The 18,744-nt window shown below is 43.9% G+C and overlaps 1 protein-coding gene across 1 annotated transcript; it reads right to left on the minus strand.

Moving 5' to 3' along the window:
- Positions 1 to 2,555: 2,555 nt before the first annotated feature.
- Positions 2,556 to 18,722, minus strand: TOPORS (TOP1 binding arginine/serine rich protein, E3 ubiquitin ligase). The gene is made up of 2 exons (XM_077250102.1): positions 18,496 to 18,722; positions 2,556 to 7,245 (listed from the first exon to the last, which is right to left on the minus strand). The coding sequence occupies exons 1-2, from the start codon at positions 18,568 to 18,570 to the stop codon at positions 4,336 to 4,338; spliced, it is 2,985 nt and encodes a 994-aa protein (XP_077106217.1). The 5' UTR covers positions 18,571 to 18,722; the 3' UTR covers positions 2,556 to 4,335.
- Between the last annotated feature and the right edge of the window lie 22 nt (positions 18,723 to 18,744).

Genomic DNA, 18,744 nt, shown 5'->3' on the forward strand with positions numbered 1-18,744 from the left:
GCCACAAGAAGTGTCTTAAGGTACCTTCACACTCAGCAACGAGAACGATCCGTGACGTTGCAGCGTCCTGGTTAGCGATCTCGTTGTGTTTGACACGCAGCAGCGATCTGGATCCCGCTGTGCCATCGCTGGTCGGAGCTAGAAGTCCAGAACTTTATTTGGTCGTCAGGTCGGCGTGTATCGTCGTGTTTGACAGCAAAAGCAACGATGCCAGCAATGTTTTACATGGAGCTAACGACCTGTGAGAACGATAAGCGAGTCACCGTTACGTCACATGATCGCTCCTGCATCGTTCTGGAGCTGATGTGTTTGACATCTCTACAGCGACCTAAACAGCGACGCTCCAGCGATCGGCTCGTTGTCTATATCGCTGCAGCGTCGCTGAGTGTGACGGTACCTTAACTGTACCTGCAAAGTGAATGAGATTTCTGAATGTCATGTTATTTTTTCCTTTGAAACTTCTTCAAATCATGACAATTTTTTCAGTGGTTTTCACCCGAACTAATGGGAATAAACACTCTAAAATCTTAGTCTTTATTGCCAACAGACAAATTTTTGGTGCAGAAAGGTCTGGAGCAAATCCTTAAATGTGTGCACATACCCTTGGGGATAACCCTTTATGGATTACAGTTTGTAGCCTAGAATATATCCCTGCATATTTGCAATTTCCCAGCATTCATTGTTGGCCTAATATCTGAAAGTGCATGCCCTGGTGACCTGACTCACGGAAAGTCTAGTCTATGTTATTGAGCTGTGTATAACCGCACTGATTTCTGTGTACATTATATAGTGATAGAGCTACAAATCAGTGCTGGGGACCTGGTTGGATAACCTGCATGTTCCAAGATGTCCTGTAATGAATCTCCTGCTGTTAAAATGCCGATTGTAGTGAAACAGGAGCACACAGCCCACTAAGTGACATCTTTTTTATCAGGGACTCGGCTCCTATTACATCCTGCTCCCAAATTACATCGCAAAAGCCTGCTGCCAGATTCCCTTTAAATATTATACATGCGGCCATTTATTTAGGATTGTATTTTCATGGTGGTGCTTTTTTGTTTTAGCTTTAAAGAGCCCTGAGTATATAAAAATAGACATTCATAAAAAAATTAATATATTTTACATAATTCTAAAAGTGGTACATAAAAAATCTCCAAAGTTTTCTAAATAGATGAGAGGTGAGAATTCCTTGCTGCTGAAGTATAGGACAGGGAAGAAGATGCATTTACATTACAATGGCTGAAATCTCAATAAATTCCTAAAGTGTGTGGTATTGATTTAATCCACCAGGAGCAGATTATTTACAGAGCTTATCCAGTTTCCAATCAGACAATTCTCCTCTTTTTCCAAGAGCCATAACTTTGGTTTTTTTTTATATTCCTGTCCAGATATAAAAGGGCTTGCTTTTTGAATGACACTATTCATTTTACTGTACTACATACTATTTAACGTGGTGAAAAAAAATATCAATTTGAAAAAAAAAATAAAAATTAGAGTGTCACTGTGTTTTGAGACTCGTAACATTGTTTTTTATGTCCTGAGCTGACTTTTATTGGTACCATTTTGGGATAAATAGGACATTTTGAGGCCTAGTGTATTTTTTGCTGTGTTGCAGCAGCCCAAAGGAAATAAAACAACAACAAAAAAAATTATGGCATTTTGATTTTTTCTCATTATGATGTTTACCAAGTGGGCTCATTCATTTTATATCTTGATATAGATCAGACTTGCAGATCTAGAGATAACTGGAAAACAAGTTATTAAAAAGTTATTGATCCCGTGGATCATCCGATTGCTTGTACCACAGGCTGGTCTCCATAGGAGTACCATCAGGACAGGCACGGGGTTCTTCAGTAGACCCCTGGCTGTCGTGGTGGGTGGGTGGGTGGGAGACTATTATCGCTTAGGCTATGTGCACACATCAGGATTTCTTGCAGAAAATGTCCTGTTTTGTTCAGTAAATTTCTGCAAGAAATCCGCATGTGGATTTTTCGCGGTTTTTTGTATGCGTATTTCTCACGTTTTTGCGTATTTTTCCGGAGGTTCTGTAATGCAATAATATAGTGGGAAATGCGCAAAAAATCTGTAAAATTAATGAACATGCTGCATTTTTTTCGCGGAAAAAAACGCAACACTTGCACTAAAATTGCAGAATGCATTCTAAATGATGGGATGCATATGTATGCGTATTTTAGGTGTTTTTATAGCAAAAAAAAACGCGAAAAAAAAACGTGTGCACACAGCCTTAAAATGACGCACCGCCAGACTACAAATTCCGTTGCTGGCAGCAGGGGACAGAGCTCGGCTACAAACACAGAGACCGGGACCTGCATATTACGTAGTTGTTATGTGTTGGGGAGGGGGTTAAAACAGTGACTTTCCTTACCATAATCTATAAACTGTTGGAATAAAAAGGGAAAAATCTTGAAAAATGTTACATTGTTTAATGTTTTATGAGCACTGTGTGACAAGCAACTTAGGCACACAATGAGAATGGCTTTGCAACTCTTTAGCATGCTTTGTATTTTATATTTTGATTTTTTTTTTTTAAACATTCCTAATGCATATTACAGTATCAGAAATCTATGGGACAAATCTGCCATATCTGAAATATATGCCAAGATGTCACAAGTTCCATATTGTAGATTGCACTAGAAGACTGAAGAGGAGAAATCTATATATGACCTTTCGTACAAGTCAATTATGGGAGAGAGTATCTGCTGGCAATTTCTATACATACAGTGTCTATGGAGGACAAAAGGATTGCAGAAGATTAAAAGTTCTGTGCCTCTCACATTTCACTTATATTTGGAATCTTTTTAAATAATTAGACGTGAAGAGCAAAAGCCGATATACACAGTCCAGTCCACGCATCTTGCACATTAAGTGTGTGGCCACAGATACTAAAGTTTCAATTTGAAATTATTATTTGGACTCCGACCAATCTAGAAATGATCACCTATCTAGTGCGTAGGTGATAAATGCTTCAGGCTGGATTGGTAAGGGTTCCACCAGTGGGACTCCAGCCCCTCAGTTGCAAGTCTGCTGCTAAGAGAAATTTGGATGGAGCAGGAGAACATGCAACCTGTCACTCCAAAGTCTATAGCACTGATGGGAAACTGCAAAACACATAGGTAATACCCCCAACGAGCAAGCATTCATGTACAATCCAATAGATAACTGATCAATGCTGCAGTCTGAAATACATTAAAGGAAACCCATCCGCTATGCCTCCCAAACCACAGCACTACACAACGTACATTCATACGTTAGACAAACAGGGCCGTGGAGTCGGCAAGCCATACCTCTGACTCCTAAATTTCCCCAAGTGACTCCACAGCACTGTTTCACTACTGAGCATGTACAAAAAGGGCAGAACAGATTCATCTCACCTAAAAGCCAAGAGCCTTAGATCAGTAATAGAAAATACATTTATAGGACACTTCATAAGTTTCCCAAATTCTTATTAAAAAATCTACAGTGCATCCTGCATTGTAGTACTGTACCCAATGTATTCTATATTTTAGAAATCAGTCCATTTTGTACTGACTCCACCTGCAAAGCCCTGATAAAGTGCTTAAAGCTTGGTTCCATTTTCTAAAAATCAACTTTTAATGCTCTGCGTATAATCTGATTATCTGGCACAGTGGCGTTTCCTCCAAATTAGTTGGGTTTTAGATCCTATAAGCACGTCCGGAAGACCTTTACTGACATTCCCTTCACAAGCTATGGCATCTTCAGACTGTAGGAAACCTCGCGCCATCCTGCCTGGGCACGTACTGTGAAGTCAGGGGAATGCTCTCCCAATGCCATCAAGATATTGAAAGGCAGGCAGTTTACGAATGCACAAGATTTCCATTGGTCCAAAAGGACCTAAAACTTGTGAGGAGGATGTCCATCAGGGTGAAATTAGAAGATCGTTAGAAAATCAATGCCCCGATAAACTAGTCCTGCTTAATGAGGATAATTCATAAGCCCATTCTTGCTGTAATGTAGGAATAGGGTTTTATAGCTCTATGGTAGCGATTTGAGGCATAGGGGAATCTGGGAGGTTCCGATTTAATTCAATTAGTAGTTCTGTTTCAAGAAAAAAAGGGAGCTAAAATCCCTTGAAAAACTATCAGAATTTAGGACCTAAAATTAGCTGAATGCACAATTAAAATATAAATTAGGCTTGTAGATATATATTTTGGTAAGGTGTACCAACACATGAACTCATGCAGCTTGTCTGTGCTCAAAAGAACATTAGAAGACTAGAGTAATTAGAAATTAGGAATCTGTAAAAACTGTTCTAAAGAGAAGGTGTCTTTATTTTTAAGCAAAGCAGAGACCGGTTCATAAAACTGTGGGTGTAGTCATACTTTCCAGTAATTCACAGATGGTGTCAGCAAATAGTTCTTGAGAGGTTTCAGAAAGATTATCTTGGGAGTCCATTAGAAAATTAGGCGCTGTGGATGTTGCATTCTCCGGTTCGGACTTTGAATCTGCTAGAGGCAGTTCAACCATGGCTGCTTCCACATAAGGTGGTGACTCTATTTCATCTGGACTACTGGTTGTGGGAAGAGAAGGCTCATTGGAGCTATCATCAAAATGTAAACCATCTAGTATGCCCGTAGCAGCATCTAAATGTCTATTACTTGAGAATACATCACAGTCTTTGGATGAGGGACCTGCCGATTCTTCACCAACCGCTTGTGTAACATCTGTTGTTGATGGTGACAGGTTGGGTGCAGAGTCCTTATGATTATCATCAGGGATACCAGTATTTTTGTCACTGGAAATGGTTTCTTCTACAGCCGGCATATCACTGTCACTATCAATTGTAATAATAATGGGAGAAGAAGCTGAAGAGTTGGCAGGTTGTTGGTGCCTGTGCTTCTTCTTGTGCTTTTTTTTCTTTTTGTGGTACTTTGAGCCCTCCATGGCCTTCCCTTCATATACTATTTCAACGCTAGGGCTTCGAGTTTTTTTCCTGCGCTTTGGCTCATTTGAAGAAGTTTCAGTATGATCGTCTTTGTAGCTTTTTTTAGCCACCACTTCCCGGTTGCCATCTTTCACCTCTTGTCTCTCCAGATGACGAGTTTTGTACTTTCGCTTTCCACCAGGTTTATCATTTTGAAGACTTGCCACCGATGTATTTGTTCGACTACATGAACGACTTCTGGAGCGATATCTATCACGGTGATGCGGTTTTGCAGAAGTGCTGCTCTTTTTTCTTCTCAAATCTTTTTTTGCAGAGTAAGACTGCACAGGGAATTCTGGGCTGGAAGATGGTCTAGAATAACGACCACGTGCACGTTTTCTAAAGGACTGCTCATAGCCATCTCGCTTTCGGTCTCTGCTGTAGTAAGTGTATTCCCATTGATAAGTACTCCTATAGTTGTCTGGACTATGGTCACTGTCACTATCTCTGCTCCATGATCGTCCTCGGTTAAGGTTTCTATTTGTAGAGCAGGAGCCACCTCTCTCTCTTGAACTTTCACTAGTTAACGACACAGTCTTACTTCTCCATGATAAACTCCTATCTCTAGACCTGGACCTCTTTTTTGCCCAGCAACTGCTATGCCGGCTCTTATCTGGAGATTTTTTGTTTCTTGGGCTGTTCTTGCGGTGCTTCCTGCTGCGACACTCATAAGCCTTATTACGAGATGACTGAGAGTAACAGTCTGAGCTTGGAGACCGTGTCCTGCGTCTTGAAGATTGATTTCTGTATGTACGCCCTTTTTCTTTTCTAGATCCATGAAGATTTCTAGAAGAAGTTTCCTTAGACTTGTGTTTCTTCATTTTTTTTGAGCGAGATTTTTCTACTGATCCCTTATTATTGCGGCTAGGTTTCAATGTATCCTCACTTGACTGTGATGAAATAACAGATGATCTACTTGAACCAATACTTTCAATCAAGGTGAATGGCTTGATTTGAGGTTTTTTAGCCTGTTCAATCTTTACTTCACAGAGGGAACCTTCTGAATCAGAAGACAGTTCTACAAGTTCTGGGGTCCTTTCTGCCAGAGGTTTAACAAAGCCTACTATGACACAGTCATCTGGACAAACAGCTTTCTCTTGCACTTCTTCAGTGGCACTTTTAGCATCAGTAGCAGTCTGTCTAGTACTTGATGAACAGGCATCAAGTAGTGAACAGGCATCGGAAAGATTTGTTGTCCAAGATCCTGGTTGATCAACAGAAGTGTATGAAGGTCCTGGTGTTTCATCATCCCAAGGAGCTTGTCCAACATCAAGAGAAGATGAAGGCACATCTGGCTCTCTAGTATTTACTTCATCAGGCGATATTGTAATAACAGAAGACTCTGACCGGCTTTCTTCAGATGAAGGAGCAGGACAATCATAGTTTGCATGCTGATCATAAGCGTCAATATTGTAAGGACAACGAGCAAAGTTGATGAACTCATGAATGAAATGATCAGTACGATGCAGGAGAAAAGGATGCAAATCCTCTACAAAAGCCTGACTTTCCATGTCATACAATGTCACATTCCTCATAATGATGTGCTGTACAATGTTCACAAGAGAGCCATGCGAGCCAAACAATACAGTCAACTCCCGTTTCAGCCAGGGCACTAACCGGTGAAGGCATGCAGGATTTCTGCGAAAAAATTCAGCAGTTATATCACGGTAACGACCTCCATCTTGAATGTTTCGGACACGTAATCCAGCACGATAAAGTGATCTCCGGAAATTTACCAGCTCTTGCTCTTGAATTTGTCTCATAGCTCGTCCCTCTGAACTGGCTTGCCTTCTCGTGGCAAGCCTTCGCATCATCTGATGAATATTACTACTCCTCTGCTGTGATGACACATTTGAATTTCCTTCAAAAAGAAGACCATTGTCTGGAGGTGTAAATGTTCTTCGAGAAGATGACCTTAATGACCTCAGGGATAAATAATTGTCTCGTGTCATAGTGGTGCGATATCGAAACCTATGTCCATCCGGACTACCAAATGAGCCATTTACTGTGGGCCTCAATACATACTCTTTAAAGTCATCCTCTGCACGAACACTATGAAAAATAGAATTGAATGGCTGCTTGCACAGTGGACACTCAGCTTTGTTCTTCGCCCATTCTTGGATGCAACGAAAGCAAAATCTGTGCAGACATCGGTCAAGGTGGGAAACATTATCAAACCGATCTAAGCATATGGGGCACTTAGAGTCAGGAGAGGCATCAGCTTGCGTTCCTTGGCTTTGTAATTTACTTGTACCAGCCTTTGCGGTATCTGATGAGAGCATCTGTAAAATAAAAATATTACATGTAAGCATATGGATTTTAGTGAAGGTCTTACAATTCTGTGAAGTGCAAAATTTTTTATTATAAGCGAGATTAGTATGAAGTGAAGACTAGCAGATACTTTACACTATACCAATAATCCATCTTTCCACAAGGTGGCAGAAGAGTTCAGTTTAGTGAAGGCTCCTGAGAGAATGACTCATGCCTTCTCAACTAAATTCCTTCACACATCTGCTGCACTCATGGTGACAATGCAATAGTCACTATGTTATTCCTAAAGAGCTACACCCAATCTCCAGGTCTGGTATTTCAAAACCATCAATGACTGAATTATTGCATGGTATGGTTTTGTTTCCAACACATCTTTCCATAGAAAGACTAGCTACTCCTCCGCTTTCCCCCTCTGCAAATCTCTTCACTGGCTCCCATTCCCTCAGCGTATCCAGTTCAAATTACTAATACTGACCTACAAAGCCATCCGTAACCTGTCTCCTCCATATATCTCTGAACTAATCTCCGGTCCTCCCAAGACCTCCTTCTCTCCTCCATGCTTATTCGCTCCTCACCCAATCGCCTCCAAGACTTTTCCCAAATATCCCCCATCCTCTGGAATTCTTTGCCCCAACACATCAGACTATCAACCACATTTGGATCCTTCAGACGGAACTTGAAGACCCACCTATTCAGCTAAGCTTACAGCCTGCACTGACCCCGCTGCCTCCTCACCACTACCGAAGCTGCCGCAACCCCCCAACCTATTGTCTCCTTCCCCATCCTGTAGAATGTAAGCCCCAAGGGCAGGGTCCTCGCCCCTCTGTATCAGTGTCCTTGTTAGTTTGCTTACTGTAAGTGATATCTGTAATTTGTAGGTAACCCCTTCTCATGTACAGCACCTTGGAATCAATGGTGCAATGTAAATTAATAATAATAATAATAATAAAGACTACTTGGTTCTTGCAGTGACCACTTCTGATATTTGGGTCATCCTTTTAATTTAAATCATGTTTACTTAAAATTAAAAAGATTTCAATAAACTAAACACATCAAGGAACTACAATCTCCCCCATCCCCTTCCTTCACACCCTAACAAAGTACAACAAATCATAAAATGAAGAAACGGATAGCAAATTCTCGGATCAGCAAAAAAAAAAAGTTTGACAGGTTTGATTAATTGTATACAGATTTCTGGACTGCATAATGTAATCCAACAACTGCCTATGCAATGCAAAAATAAAGGGAGTACCAATATGTACGAGACCAGACAGAGGAGAGTACCAATATGTACGAGACCAGACAGAGAGGGGCGCACCAATATGTACGAGACCAGACAGAGAGGGGCGTACCAATATGTACGAGACCAGACAGAGAAGGGAGTACCAATATGTACGAGACCAGACAGAGAGGGGCGTACCAATATGTACGAGACCAGACAGAGAGGGGCGCACCAATATGTACGAGACCAGACAGAGAGGGGCGCACCAATATGTACGAAACCAGACAGAGAGGGGCGTACCAATATGTACGAGACCAGACAGAGAGGGGCGTACCAATATGTACGAGACCAGACAGAGAGGTGCGTACCAATATGTACGAGACCAGACAGAGAGGGGCGTACCAATATGTACGAGACCAGACAGAGAGGGGCGTACCAATATGTACGAGACCAGACAGAGAGGGGCGCACCAATATGTACGAGACCAGACAGAGAGGGGCGCACCAATATGTACGAGACCAGACAGAGAGGGGCGCACCAATATGTACGAGACCAGACAGAGAGGGGCGTACCAATATGTACGAGACCAGACAGAGAGGGGCGTACCAATATGTACGAGACTAAACAGAGAGGGGCGTACCAATATGTACGAGACCAGACAGAGAGGGGCGTACCAATATGTACGAGACCAGACAGAGAGGGGCGCACCAATATGTACGAGACCAGACAGAGAGGGGCGTACCAATATGTACGAGACCAGACAGAGAGGGGCGCACCAATATGTACGAGACCAGACAGAGAGGGGCGTACCAATATGTACGAGACCAGACAGAGAGGGGCGCACCAATATGTACGAGACCAGACAGAGAGGGGCGCACCAATATGTACGAGACCAGACAGAGAGGGGCGCACCAATATGTACGAGACCAGACAGAGAGGGGCGTACCAATATGTACGAGACCAGACAGAGAGGGGCGTACCAATATGTACGAGACTAAACAGAGAGGGGCGTACCAATATGTACGAGACCAGACAGAGAGGGGCGTACCAATATGTACGAGACCAGACAGAGAGGGGCGCACCAATATGTACGAGACCAGACAGAGAGGGGCGTACCAATATGTACGAGACCAGACAGAGGAGAGTACCAATATGTACGAGACCAGACAGAGAGGGGCGTACCAATATGTACGAGACCAGACAGAGGAGAGTACCAATATGTACGAGACCAGACAGAGAGGGGCGTACCAATATGTACGAGACCAGACAGAGGAGAGTACCAATATGTATGAGACCAGACAGAGAGGGGGGTACCAATATGCATAAGACCAGACAGAGGAGAGTACCAATATCGAGACCAGACAGAAAAGGAGGGTACTAATATTTACGAAACTAGACAGAAAGGGAGTACTACTATGTATGAGACCATACTTTGGTTCATACTGGCATGATGGTTTTAAGGGTAACTGTCACCATAAAAATACAGTCCAATTTGCAGGCATACTGATAAGGAATTTAGATTGTGAGTCCCAATGGGGACAGTGATAATGTCTGTAAAGCGCTGCAGAATATGATAGCATTTTGTAAGCACTGCATTATAAACCTTTGCCCTTTCTGGGATTAAAAATGATGAAAACCACAAAAATATAATGTAGAATATATATCCCTACTCGAGGGACACCCACCACTGGGTCAGTTTTGGAACACATCTGTGTTTAACTTCCATTCGGAGGACCAAAACGTCTTTCTGTAAGTCTGCAACCTTGTTCTGAGAGGCTTTCATGTGGACCGCTGAAATAAAAAGGACAGTCCTTTCCGTCCCCCGAAAGATCTGCAAGGCTAGAGGCTACAGAAGCGGTCCTTTCAGACCTCTATGATGACAGACAAAGGAGACCGCTGTGACGTGGTCTGACAAGATTTTTACCTGCCGACCTCTTACATGGTCCTGGCATCTCTGGAGCGTCTCCCGTACTGCTCGTGTACTTGGTCAGAAATTCGTGTAAGATCATCCATATCCCCTGAAGGTATCCCCAACCTAGCTGAATGGAATGCTTGGAGAACTACAGCCGTTTCTCACCAACTGGTGCTTCAACAGGTCCTCTCCTGCATCTGTCCTGCTAGGGACAGGAAAACCACTGAGGGTGAGGTGGAGGGGATTTTAACTGTTCATGTGTTTACTGTTCCTAGAGAATGAGAAGGACTACCTCCTGGTGTGCCATCATGAGGGACGCCCTGGGAAAAGCTAGATTTGCAGTTTGCCAAAATGTACATAAGCAAGCCAAAATGATTTCTGGGAAAGAATCTTGTGGACAGATGAGACCAAGATAGAGTCTTTTGGTAAAGCACATCATTCAACTGTTTAACTGAAAACACAATAAAGACTACAAAGAAACGAACACAGCACTGACAGTCAAATATCGTGGAGGTTCAAAGATGTTTTGAAGTTATTTTCCTGCCTCCAGCACTGAGTACATTGACTATGTGCAAGGCATCATAAATCTGAAGATTACCAATGGATTTGGGGTGTAATGTAGTGCAGTGTGTCAGAAAGCTGCGTTTGTGGCCTAGGTCGTCTTCAAACAAAACAATGACCCAAATATACCGTATTTTCCAGTGTATAAGACGACTGGGCGTATAAGAAGACCCCCCAACTTTTCTAGTTAAAATATAAAATCTTCTTAAAAGTCAGGGGTCGTCTTATAGGCCATGTGTCGTCTTATAGGGTGGGTGACCAATGTGCATATGGTAGAGGGGTCCCGATGACGAAGAGAGGGGGCATCTCACAGGGAAGGTGTAAGTGCAGTATCCCCCATTACCTCATTGTAGCAGCGATGCTCTCTGTGCTGGGGGGGGGCGGCGTCGGCGGCTCCTCTATGCACAGCGTGGGGTCTCCGTGCTGGGTGCAGCGGCGGCTCATTTTTGTGCAGTGTGGGGCTCTGTGCTGGGGGGCGGCGGCGTAGTAACCCTGTGCAGCATCAGGGCTCCGCCGGCATCTCCTCAAAACCCAGAGGCACCAGCAGCTCCATTGCTGCGATGCGGTGGTCTCCGGGAAAATGGCCGCTGGGGGCGGCGCATGCTCAGATTCAGATCTCATCCCGAGATATCGGGAGACGTGATCTGAATCTGAGCATGCACCGCCCCCAGCGGCCATTTTCCCGGAGGCCACCGCATCGAAGCAATGGAGCTTCCGGTGCCTCCAGGCTTTGAGGAAATGCCGGCGGAGCCCCAATGCTGCACAGAGATACGCTAACGCCGCCCCCCCCCATCACAGAGAGCATCACTGCTTTGCTACAATGAGGTAATGGGGAATACTCCACTTACACCTTCCCAGGACCACTCCCCCCCACCCACCATATGCACCCGCCCTATAAGACGAGACCCGGTGTATAAGACGACCCCGATTTTTTTAAGAAGATGTTCAGGGGTTAAAAGGTCGTCTTATGCGCCGGAAAATACGGTACTTCAAGAAGCACCCAAAAATGGATGGAAACTAAGTTATGACGTGGCCAGCAATGAGTCCAGATCTAAGTTCCCTTGAACACCTGTAGAGAGATCTTAAAATTGCTGTTGGGAGAAGGCGCCATTCAAATATGAGAGACCTGGAGCAGAGTGGTCCAAAATTCTAGTTGAGAGTTGCAAGAAACGTGTTAATAGTTATAGGAAGCTATTGATTGCAGTTATTTATTCCAAAGGGTGTTATTATTTATTTATATAGCGCCATTAAGTCCATGGTGCTGTACATGAGAAAGGTTTACATACAAAGTTATAGATATCGTTTACAGTAAACAAACTTACAGTGACAGACTGGTACAGAGGGGAGAGGACCCTGTCCTTGCGGTCTCACATTTTGCAGAGGCAACCAAATATTAAAAGGGTTGTCCGGTCTAAAATGAAAAGTCTGCAGTCATTCTGTGTGACTTCAGACTTATGAATCCCCTACAGCGCACTACAAGAATTTGCAGGTTTCTGAGCTGAAAACAGTGGTGAAATACATGTTCTCACAACTCTGCAGACATTTCATTTTAGAAAGGACAACCCCTTTAAGTGGAGGGTGCCAACAATTTTGTTCTGCCCATAATTTTTCTTTTTTTTTTCTTTATTTTTATATAGCGCCAACATATTCCGCAGCGTTTTACAGTTTTTCACACATTATCATATTTATCATTGTGAGCCCCAACAGGGACAGCTAATAATCTAAATTCCCTATCAGTACGGTATGTCTTTGGAATGTGGGAGGAAACCAGAGTGCCCGGGGGAAACCCACGCAAACATGGGGAGAACATACAAACTCTTTGCAGATGTTGTCCTTAGTGGAGTTTGAACCCAGGACTCCAGCTCTGCAAGGCTGCTGTGCTATCCACTGCGCCACCGTGCTGCCCATTATTGGGGTTTTGTGCAAAATTATGTCCAATTTGCCTTTTTATCTTTTTTTTGTGTGTTGTTCTAATACATACAAATGAAATAAACAAATGTATAACAAAACATGAATAACTGCAATAATTTTCTGGAAGAAATACTTCATTTTCTGGAACAATTTCAAAGGTGCCAACACTTCCTTCCATGGCTGCTTGCCAATCTACTCAGCTCCCCCAGTCTATAACATGGTACCTGTAAATTGGACTGTCTTTTTTGATGGCGACAGGTTCCCTTTAACCATCTACCTTGGTACTTAAAACAGATCTTCCATTATGGAAGACCCGTTTCTCAGCTGCAGTTTGTTCTAAATAAAACAAAATCCAGGTAAGAAAAAAAAAAAACAACAGCTTATTTTTCCCTCCAGTTTACTAAAAGCCCCATCTCTGACTGTAAGGGTATGTTTCCACGTTCAGGAAACGCTGCGTCCAGATGTTACAGCATAGTGCAGGGGATTTTATCAAATCCCGTCTCCACTATGAGTGGTTACACGCACCCAGCAGCCCTGCGATTCCGGACATGCGGCGCGTCTTTTAAGATCGCAGCATGTCCGTTTACCTTGCGGCGACGCTGCGCCGCGCAAGGTAAAACACAGGGCCCTATGTGTGGGGCGCGATGATGCCGGATGTGTGCAATGAACACATCCGGCATCATCGCGTCACAGAAGGGGGCGGAGCTTAGGGCGGAGTGGGTTTGCCGCTCCGTCCAAACCGCCGGCCATCCTGAAGGTGGACACGTACCCTAAAAGAAAAAAACAAAACAAACAAACAAAAACAACTTGCTTCATTTGCTGTCCACAGGGCAAGTGCTTACTCTCCACTGCTACAGATATGGAACAGACATTTAGAACAGCTGCGGAGAGTAAAAGATGGACCCGGGGACACAGATTGTTTTGTTTTTTCTTTGTGACAGGGTTGGGGAATTTTCTTTAAGGCTATGTTCACACATTGCGTTTTTGCTGTATGTTTTTATGCCAAAATTTTAAGCTGCGTTTTACAGTACCAGCAAAAGCAATGAGATTTCAGAAATCTCATACACACTGTTTTTTCCTGACAGATTTTGAAAACTGCTGTGTTTTTTGCAAACTGCAGCATGTCACTTGTTTTAGCATTTTTTCACCCATAGAAATCAATAAGTGCAAAAACGCAACGAAAAACGCAGATATCTGATTTTGCTGCAAAAAACTCAGGAAATTTCATCATGTTTTTTGGGGCACTGAACTTTATCAGTATGCACAAGAGACAATAAAAATGCAACGTGTGAACATAGCAAATAGAAATCTGCATCTTTTTATTTTACTATTGACTTAGGCATACGAGGATTTTTTTTGCAGGACGGCTTTTAATCTTTAACTGGCACTAATTTGGGTTATATGTAATGTATGACTTTTGTTAGGGTTTTGGAGGGTGTGAGGTTGATAACATTATTTTGCAGGTCCTTACAATTTTTCAGGTATACATGTTTCTATTTGTTTTCATTTCTTTGTACTTTCACTATAAAAAGACTTGATGTTTGAAAACAATTTGAGACACCCGTGCCATTTTTTCTCCCAATACAGCTGCATGAGGACTTATGGCTTTTTTAATTATTTTTAAAGTGAAAATAAAAAAAAAAAAAAACTGCAGTTTTGGTGTTCTTTTTTAAGCTGTCTGCTGGTAGGACAAATATTGATATTTTATTATTAGGGTCATTACAGATTATGTAAAAAACTAAATGGCAAAGTTTTTTAGGTCTATATATGGGCTAAATAGAGGCAGGTTAGTTTTTTGTTTTGTTTTTTTTTTAACATCACTTTGAGCTTGATGCAGAATAGCAATCATACTTTCATTTGCTCCTTCTGTGTCACTCCCACATACACCTGCACCTTGAAAAACGGCAAATCTTGTTTCTCAGCCTAGGAAATTAATGTTTTCAGATCAGATGGCTGGTGGAATTTATAAGACATAGCTCACTAAAACATGAAAGAGTATAATCTCAGCCAATAGCCGGACTGTTGTAAGTTGAATTTTACAGATTTTAAACATGGTAGACTCTGAATAATCCGATGTGAGTTTGCAGTAGAATACACAGCAGAAATCTCGGGCCTACCCTCAGATTGTTGCTGTGTCACCTGATGTGGTTTTCACAATCACTGATGGTTTGGGGAGTTATGTTGTAAGTCTACTGTGTTTTATCAAGACCAAAGTAAGCGCAGTCGTCTACCGGGAAATTTTAGGGCACTTCATGCTTCCCTCTGCCAACAAGCTTTTTGGAGATTCTCCAGCAGCACTTGGCACCTGTTCACACTGCCAAAAGTAACAACAATACCTGGTATAAAAACAACAGTATCACCTATTTAACCATCGCTGTCCACCAATTACACTACTTTATGGAAACCGTACAAGAAATGTGCTCTGCCATACTGCACAAACTTCAGGACTGGCTGGTGTGCATGACAAACACTTTAGAGAGTAACTAAACCTTTGAAATGTTTTTCCCCCCACCATATTTCATTTCCATAATAATTACAAGCAGATTAAAAACTCTGCTGAGAAGGGCGCAGCTCAGGAGAGCGGAGGGCACACCGAGCAGGCGACAGATCAATAGGCTATGATGTCTATGCTTTCTATTGAATCTCTACCCCATTTTTAGTGTGCCTCTGAAGGGTGGGTTTTGACTGATTGGTGGGTTTTCAAGATTCAGAAATTTTGGGGAAGGGAAAAAAAAAAATGATGTCAAAGGTTTAGTTACTCTTTTAAAGGCCAAATTCAGACAACTGTATAAAAAAAATGGGAAAGTCACATCAACAAAATGTGTATGTTATTAACTCTGTGTGCCGATCTATATTGTAGACGGGTGCACTAGCACACTGGCTGCAGTCGGTCCTCGTGCCATCGGTGTGTGATCCATTGCACACACGGCGTGAAAACATGATCGACTGAGGTAGAGTGGTTTTCACGAATAGTTCCCGTGTCTATTATAGTCTATGGGCTTGTCTAGGTTTTATTTTTTTTTGCAGACCACATGTTTGTGCCAAAGTCAATTTTTGACCAGCATCACAAATGTAAGTACCAATACAAGACTGAGTGTGTGAAAAAATCACAGACACCGCACACTTGACATCAGTGACCATTAGGGTATGTTTCCACGTGGCGTATTTGCTGCGGATTGGACGCTCTGTACAGCCGCAGCATCCAATCCGCAGAGTCCAAATGTTACAGCATAGTGGAGGGGATTTTATGAAATCCCATCTCCACTATGCATTCAAAGACAGGTGGCAGATCTGCATAACCGGACAGGTGGCACGTCTTTCCAGACCGCAGCATGTCTATTTATCTTGTGAAGACGCTCAGTCCCTGTAAGATAAATAGCACCGTTCTATGTATAGGATGCAGTGATTCCACATGGTTCAATGTACACATGCGGAATCACCACACGTACAAAAGCCGGCAGCGCTTTGGACAGAGCGGGGATCTGCTGCGTCCAAAGTGTTCAGAATACACCATGTGGAAACATACCCTTATTAACACTGTAGTGGATAAGGAGAAGGCACTATGAGCATCAGTACGCTTTCTTAGTCTAATAGGTTTGATAAATGAGGCCTATTAGTGAGCCAGTATAATCAGAACTGACGCTGATGACTAGGAGAAACAGATACTGCATTCCTTGTATCATCAACTTACATTTCAGTACATGTCTCAGTCTGGGTTCTCAGATCCCCAAGATGGACTCTACAGAATCTAAAAACTCATTGGGTATGACCATTGGGGCACTGGAAAACACCTCTGATTCCAGTAGTGTTACATTGAGAGTGTTGCTTAAGAGATATTTAGTGCCTGGATGAAATATCAGAAGACAGAAAATCAGATTTCCTATATTAGAAACTTATCACCTATCCATGGGACAGGAGATATATGCCTGGGCCCGCTGTGCCTACCACTTATCCAGAGATTTGTGGCGTGATGTAGTAGTAGTAGTAGTATGTGTGATCATTGCGCCTTGCAGCCAATTCAAGGAGTTCAGCGGCTTAGCCAATGTAGACAGCACGAGTCGCTGACCTCGGGGATTGGTTGCAGCACTGTCAATTTGATGACAGTTCTCCAAACAGAGAGCAGAGCAATGGCCGAGACTCGGCACCTGAAGAGTAAAGCACATTTTTTAACAAATTTTACCGGGGGATAAAACTTTTCTGAAACTAGAAAAACAGTGTCAGATGTTGTAAGAGTTTGTGGCCACCAGTCTACCGTTCCATTCACACAGGGAATTCAAGTGTCCCCAAGTAAGGCTACTTTCACACTGGCATTAACTGCAATACGTCGCAATGCGTCGTTTTGCCGAAAAAACGCATCCTGCAAAAGTGCTTGCAGGATGCGTTTTTTCTGCATTGACTAACATTAGCGACGCATTGACACACGTCGCAACCGTCGTGCGACGGTTGCGCCGTGCTGTGGCGGACCGTCGGGAGCAAAAAACGTTACATGTAACGTTTTTTGCTCCCGACGGTCCGCTTTTTCCAACCGCGCATGCGCGGCCGGAACTCCGCCCCCACCTCCCCGCACCTCACAATGGGGCAGCGGATGCGCTGGAAAAATGCATCCGCTGCCCCCGTTGTGCGGCGGAGACAACGCTAGCGTCGGGAACCTCGGCCCGACGCTAGTGTGAAAGTAGCCTAAGAGATCAGTGAGAGATCCCTCATCAGACGCTCATCTCCGCTCTGCTGGACAGGTAGTATGATCTCATTATGGGAAACCCCGTTTAGGTCACAGATGTAGAATCAAGTAACCATTCGCAAGCAATAAGGCTCTGTTCACATGTAAGCTGTGGCCTACAAAGTGATGCTGGATCCAAGTCATCCTCTGATTTACAAGGAACCAGTCATCTGATTCATGCTACCCTCAATGTAGCTGGGGACCATAGGGAAAGACAAGACTAGCCAGGCTCTGCCCCTGGCCGGCTCTGCCCAGCACTGCTAGATTATGGACAGGTCTCTCCCTCATGTGCACATAGTGAGAGACCTGTCAATCACCCAGAGAGGCGCTAGGGAGAATCACACTAGTGTGGTCTCCAGACAGATCCGCTAACACCAGAGCGTTTCACAGTAGAATAATATCCCTGCCTGGGATCGAGCATGGGCAGCATGGATCCTATGACCGTTTCCCTTCACAGGGAACTTATCACCAGGATTTCCCTATAAAACCTGTGTCCAGTACCCCTGGGCAGTCCCCGACCCTCCATAAGGTCTCACCTAAGACAGTGTCTTTTAGAGATGTTCCTCTCCATGCAGTCTGATGGGGGTCTCTGGCCTGTGCCCCCTCTACAGCACTGCTTGGCGTCATCCCCATAGCCTGCTGCTGTGCAGGAGTAGGGTGCTGGGCACAGGCTCCCAATACAGGGGGCGGCAGCGGAGACCACCATGGGGTCCGTTACTGCCTACACTAATGTGAACACAGCCGGAGACTTCGGAGAAACGTGAGCACACTCTGAACATGGAGTATTCCCATTCACTGCCCACAGGCACAGGATGGCGAGGCTAAGCATATGGCGAGGAGGCTTCCTGGTGTACAGGAGGCCATGTCTGCCCTGTCCTGTGTGTGCGCGCCCTGTGACCGTGATTATGGCTCGTCAGCAGTGTATACCGCGCACTTACCGGCGCCGCCTCCTTCCTTCCCGCTCTCCGCCGCTTGCTCCTCTTCTCCCTCATACTGGCGCTCTGCTGATACATATGACAGCCAGTCACATAGCCCCTAGTCTTCTCACACACTCTCCGCCCCGGCTCCAGTACAGTCACCGGGAACCAGCGATACAGCGCAGTACCACCCTGACAGGCACAACTGCGCAAACCGCTTACTGCCCCCTGCAGGCGGGAGGTTCTTCTTAGTCTGCCAGGTTCAAAGAT

The sequence above is a fragment of the Ranitomeya variabilis genome, chromosome 1 (assembly GCF_051348905.1).
Source record: "Ranitomeya variabilis isolate aRanVar5 chromosome 1, aRanVar5.hap1, whole genome shotgun sequence".
Classification (NCBI taxonomy): domain Eukaryota; kingdom Metazoa; phylum Chordata; class Amphibia; order Anura; family Dendrobatidae; genus Ranitomeya; species Ranitomeya variabilis.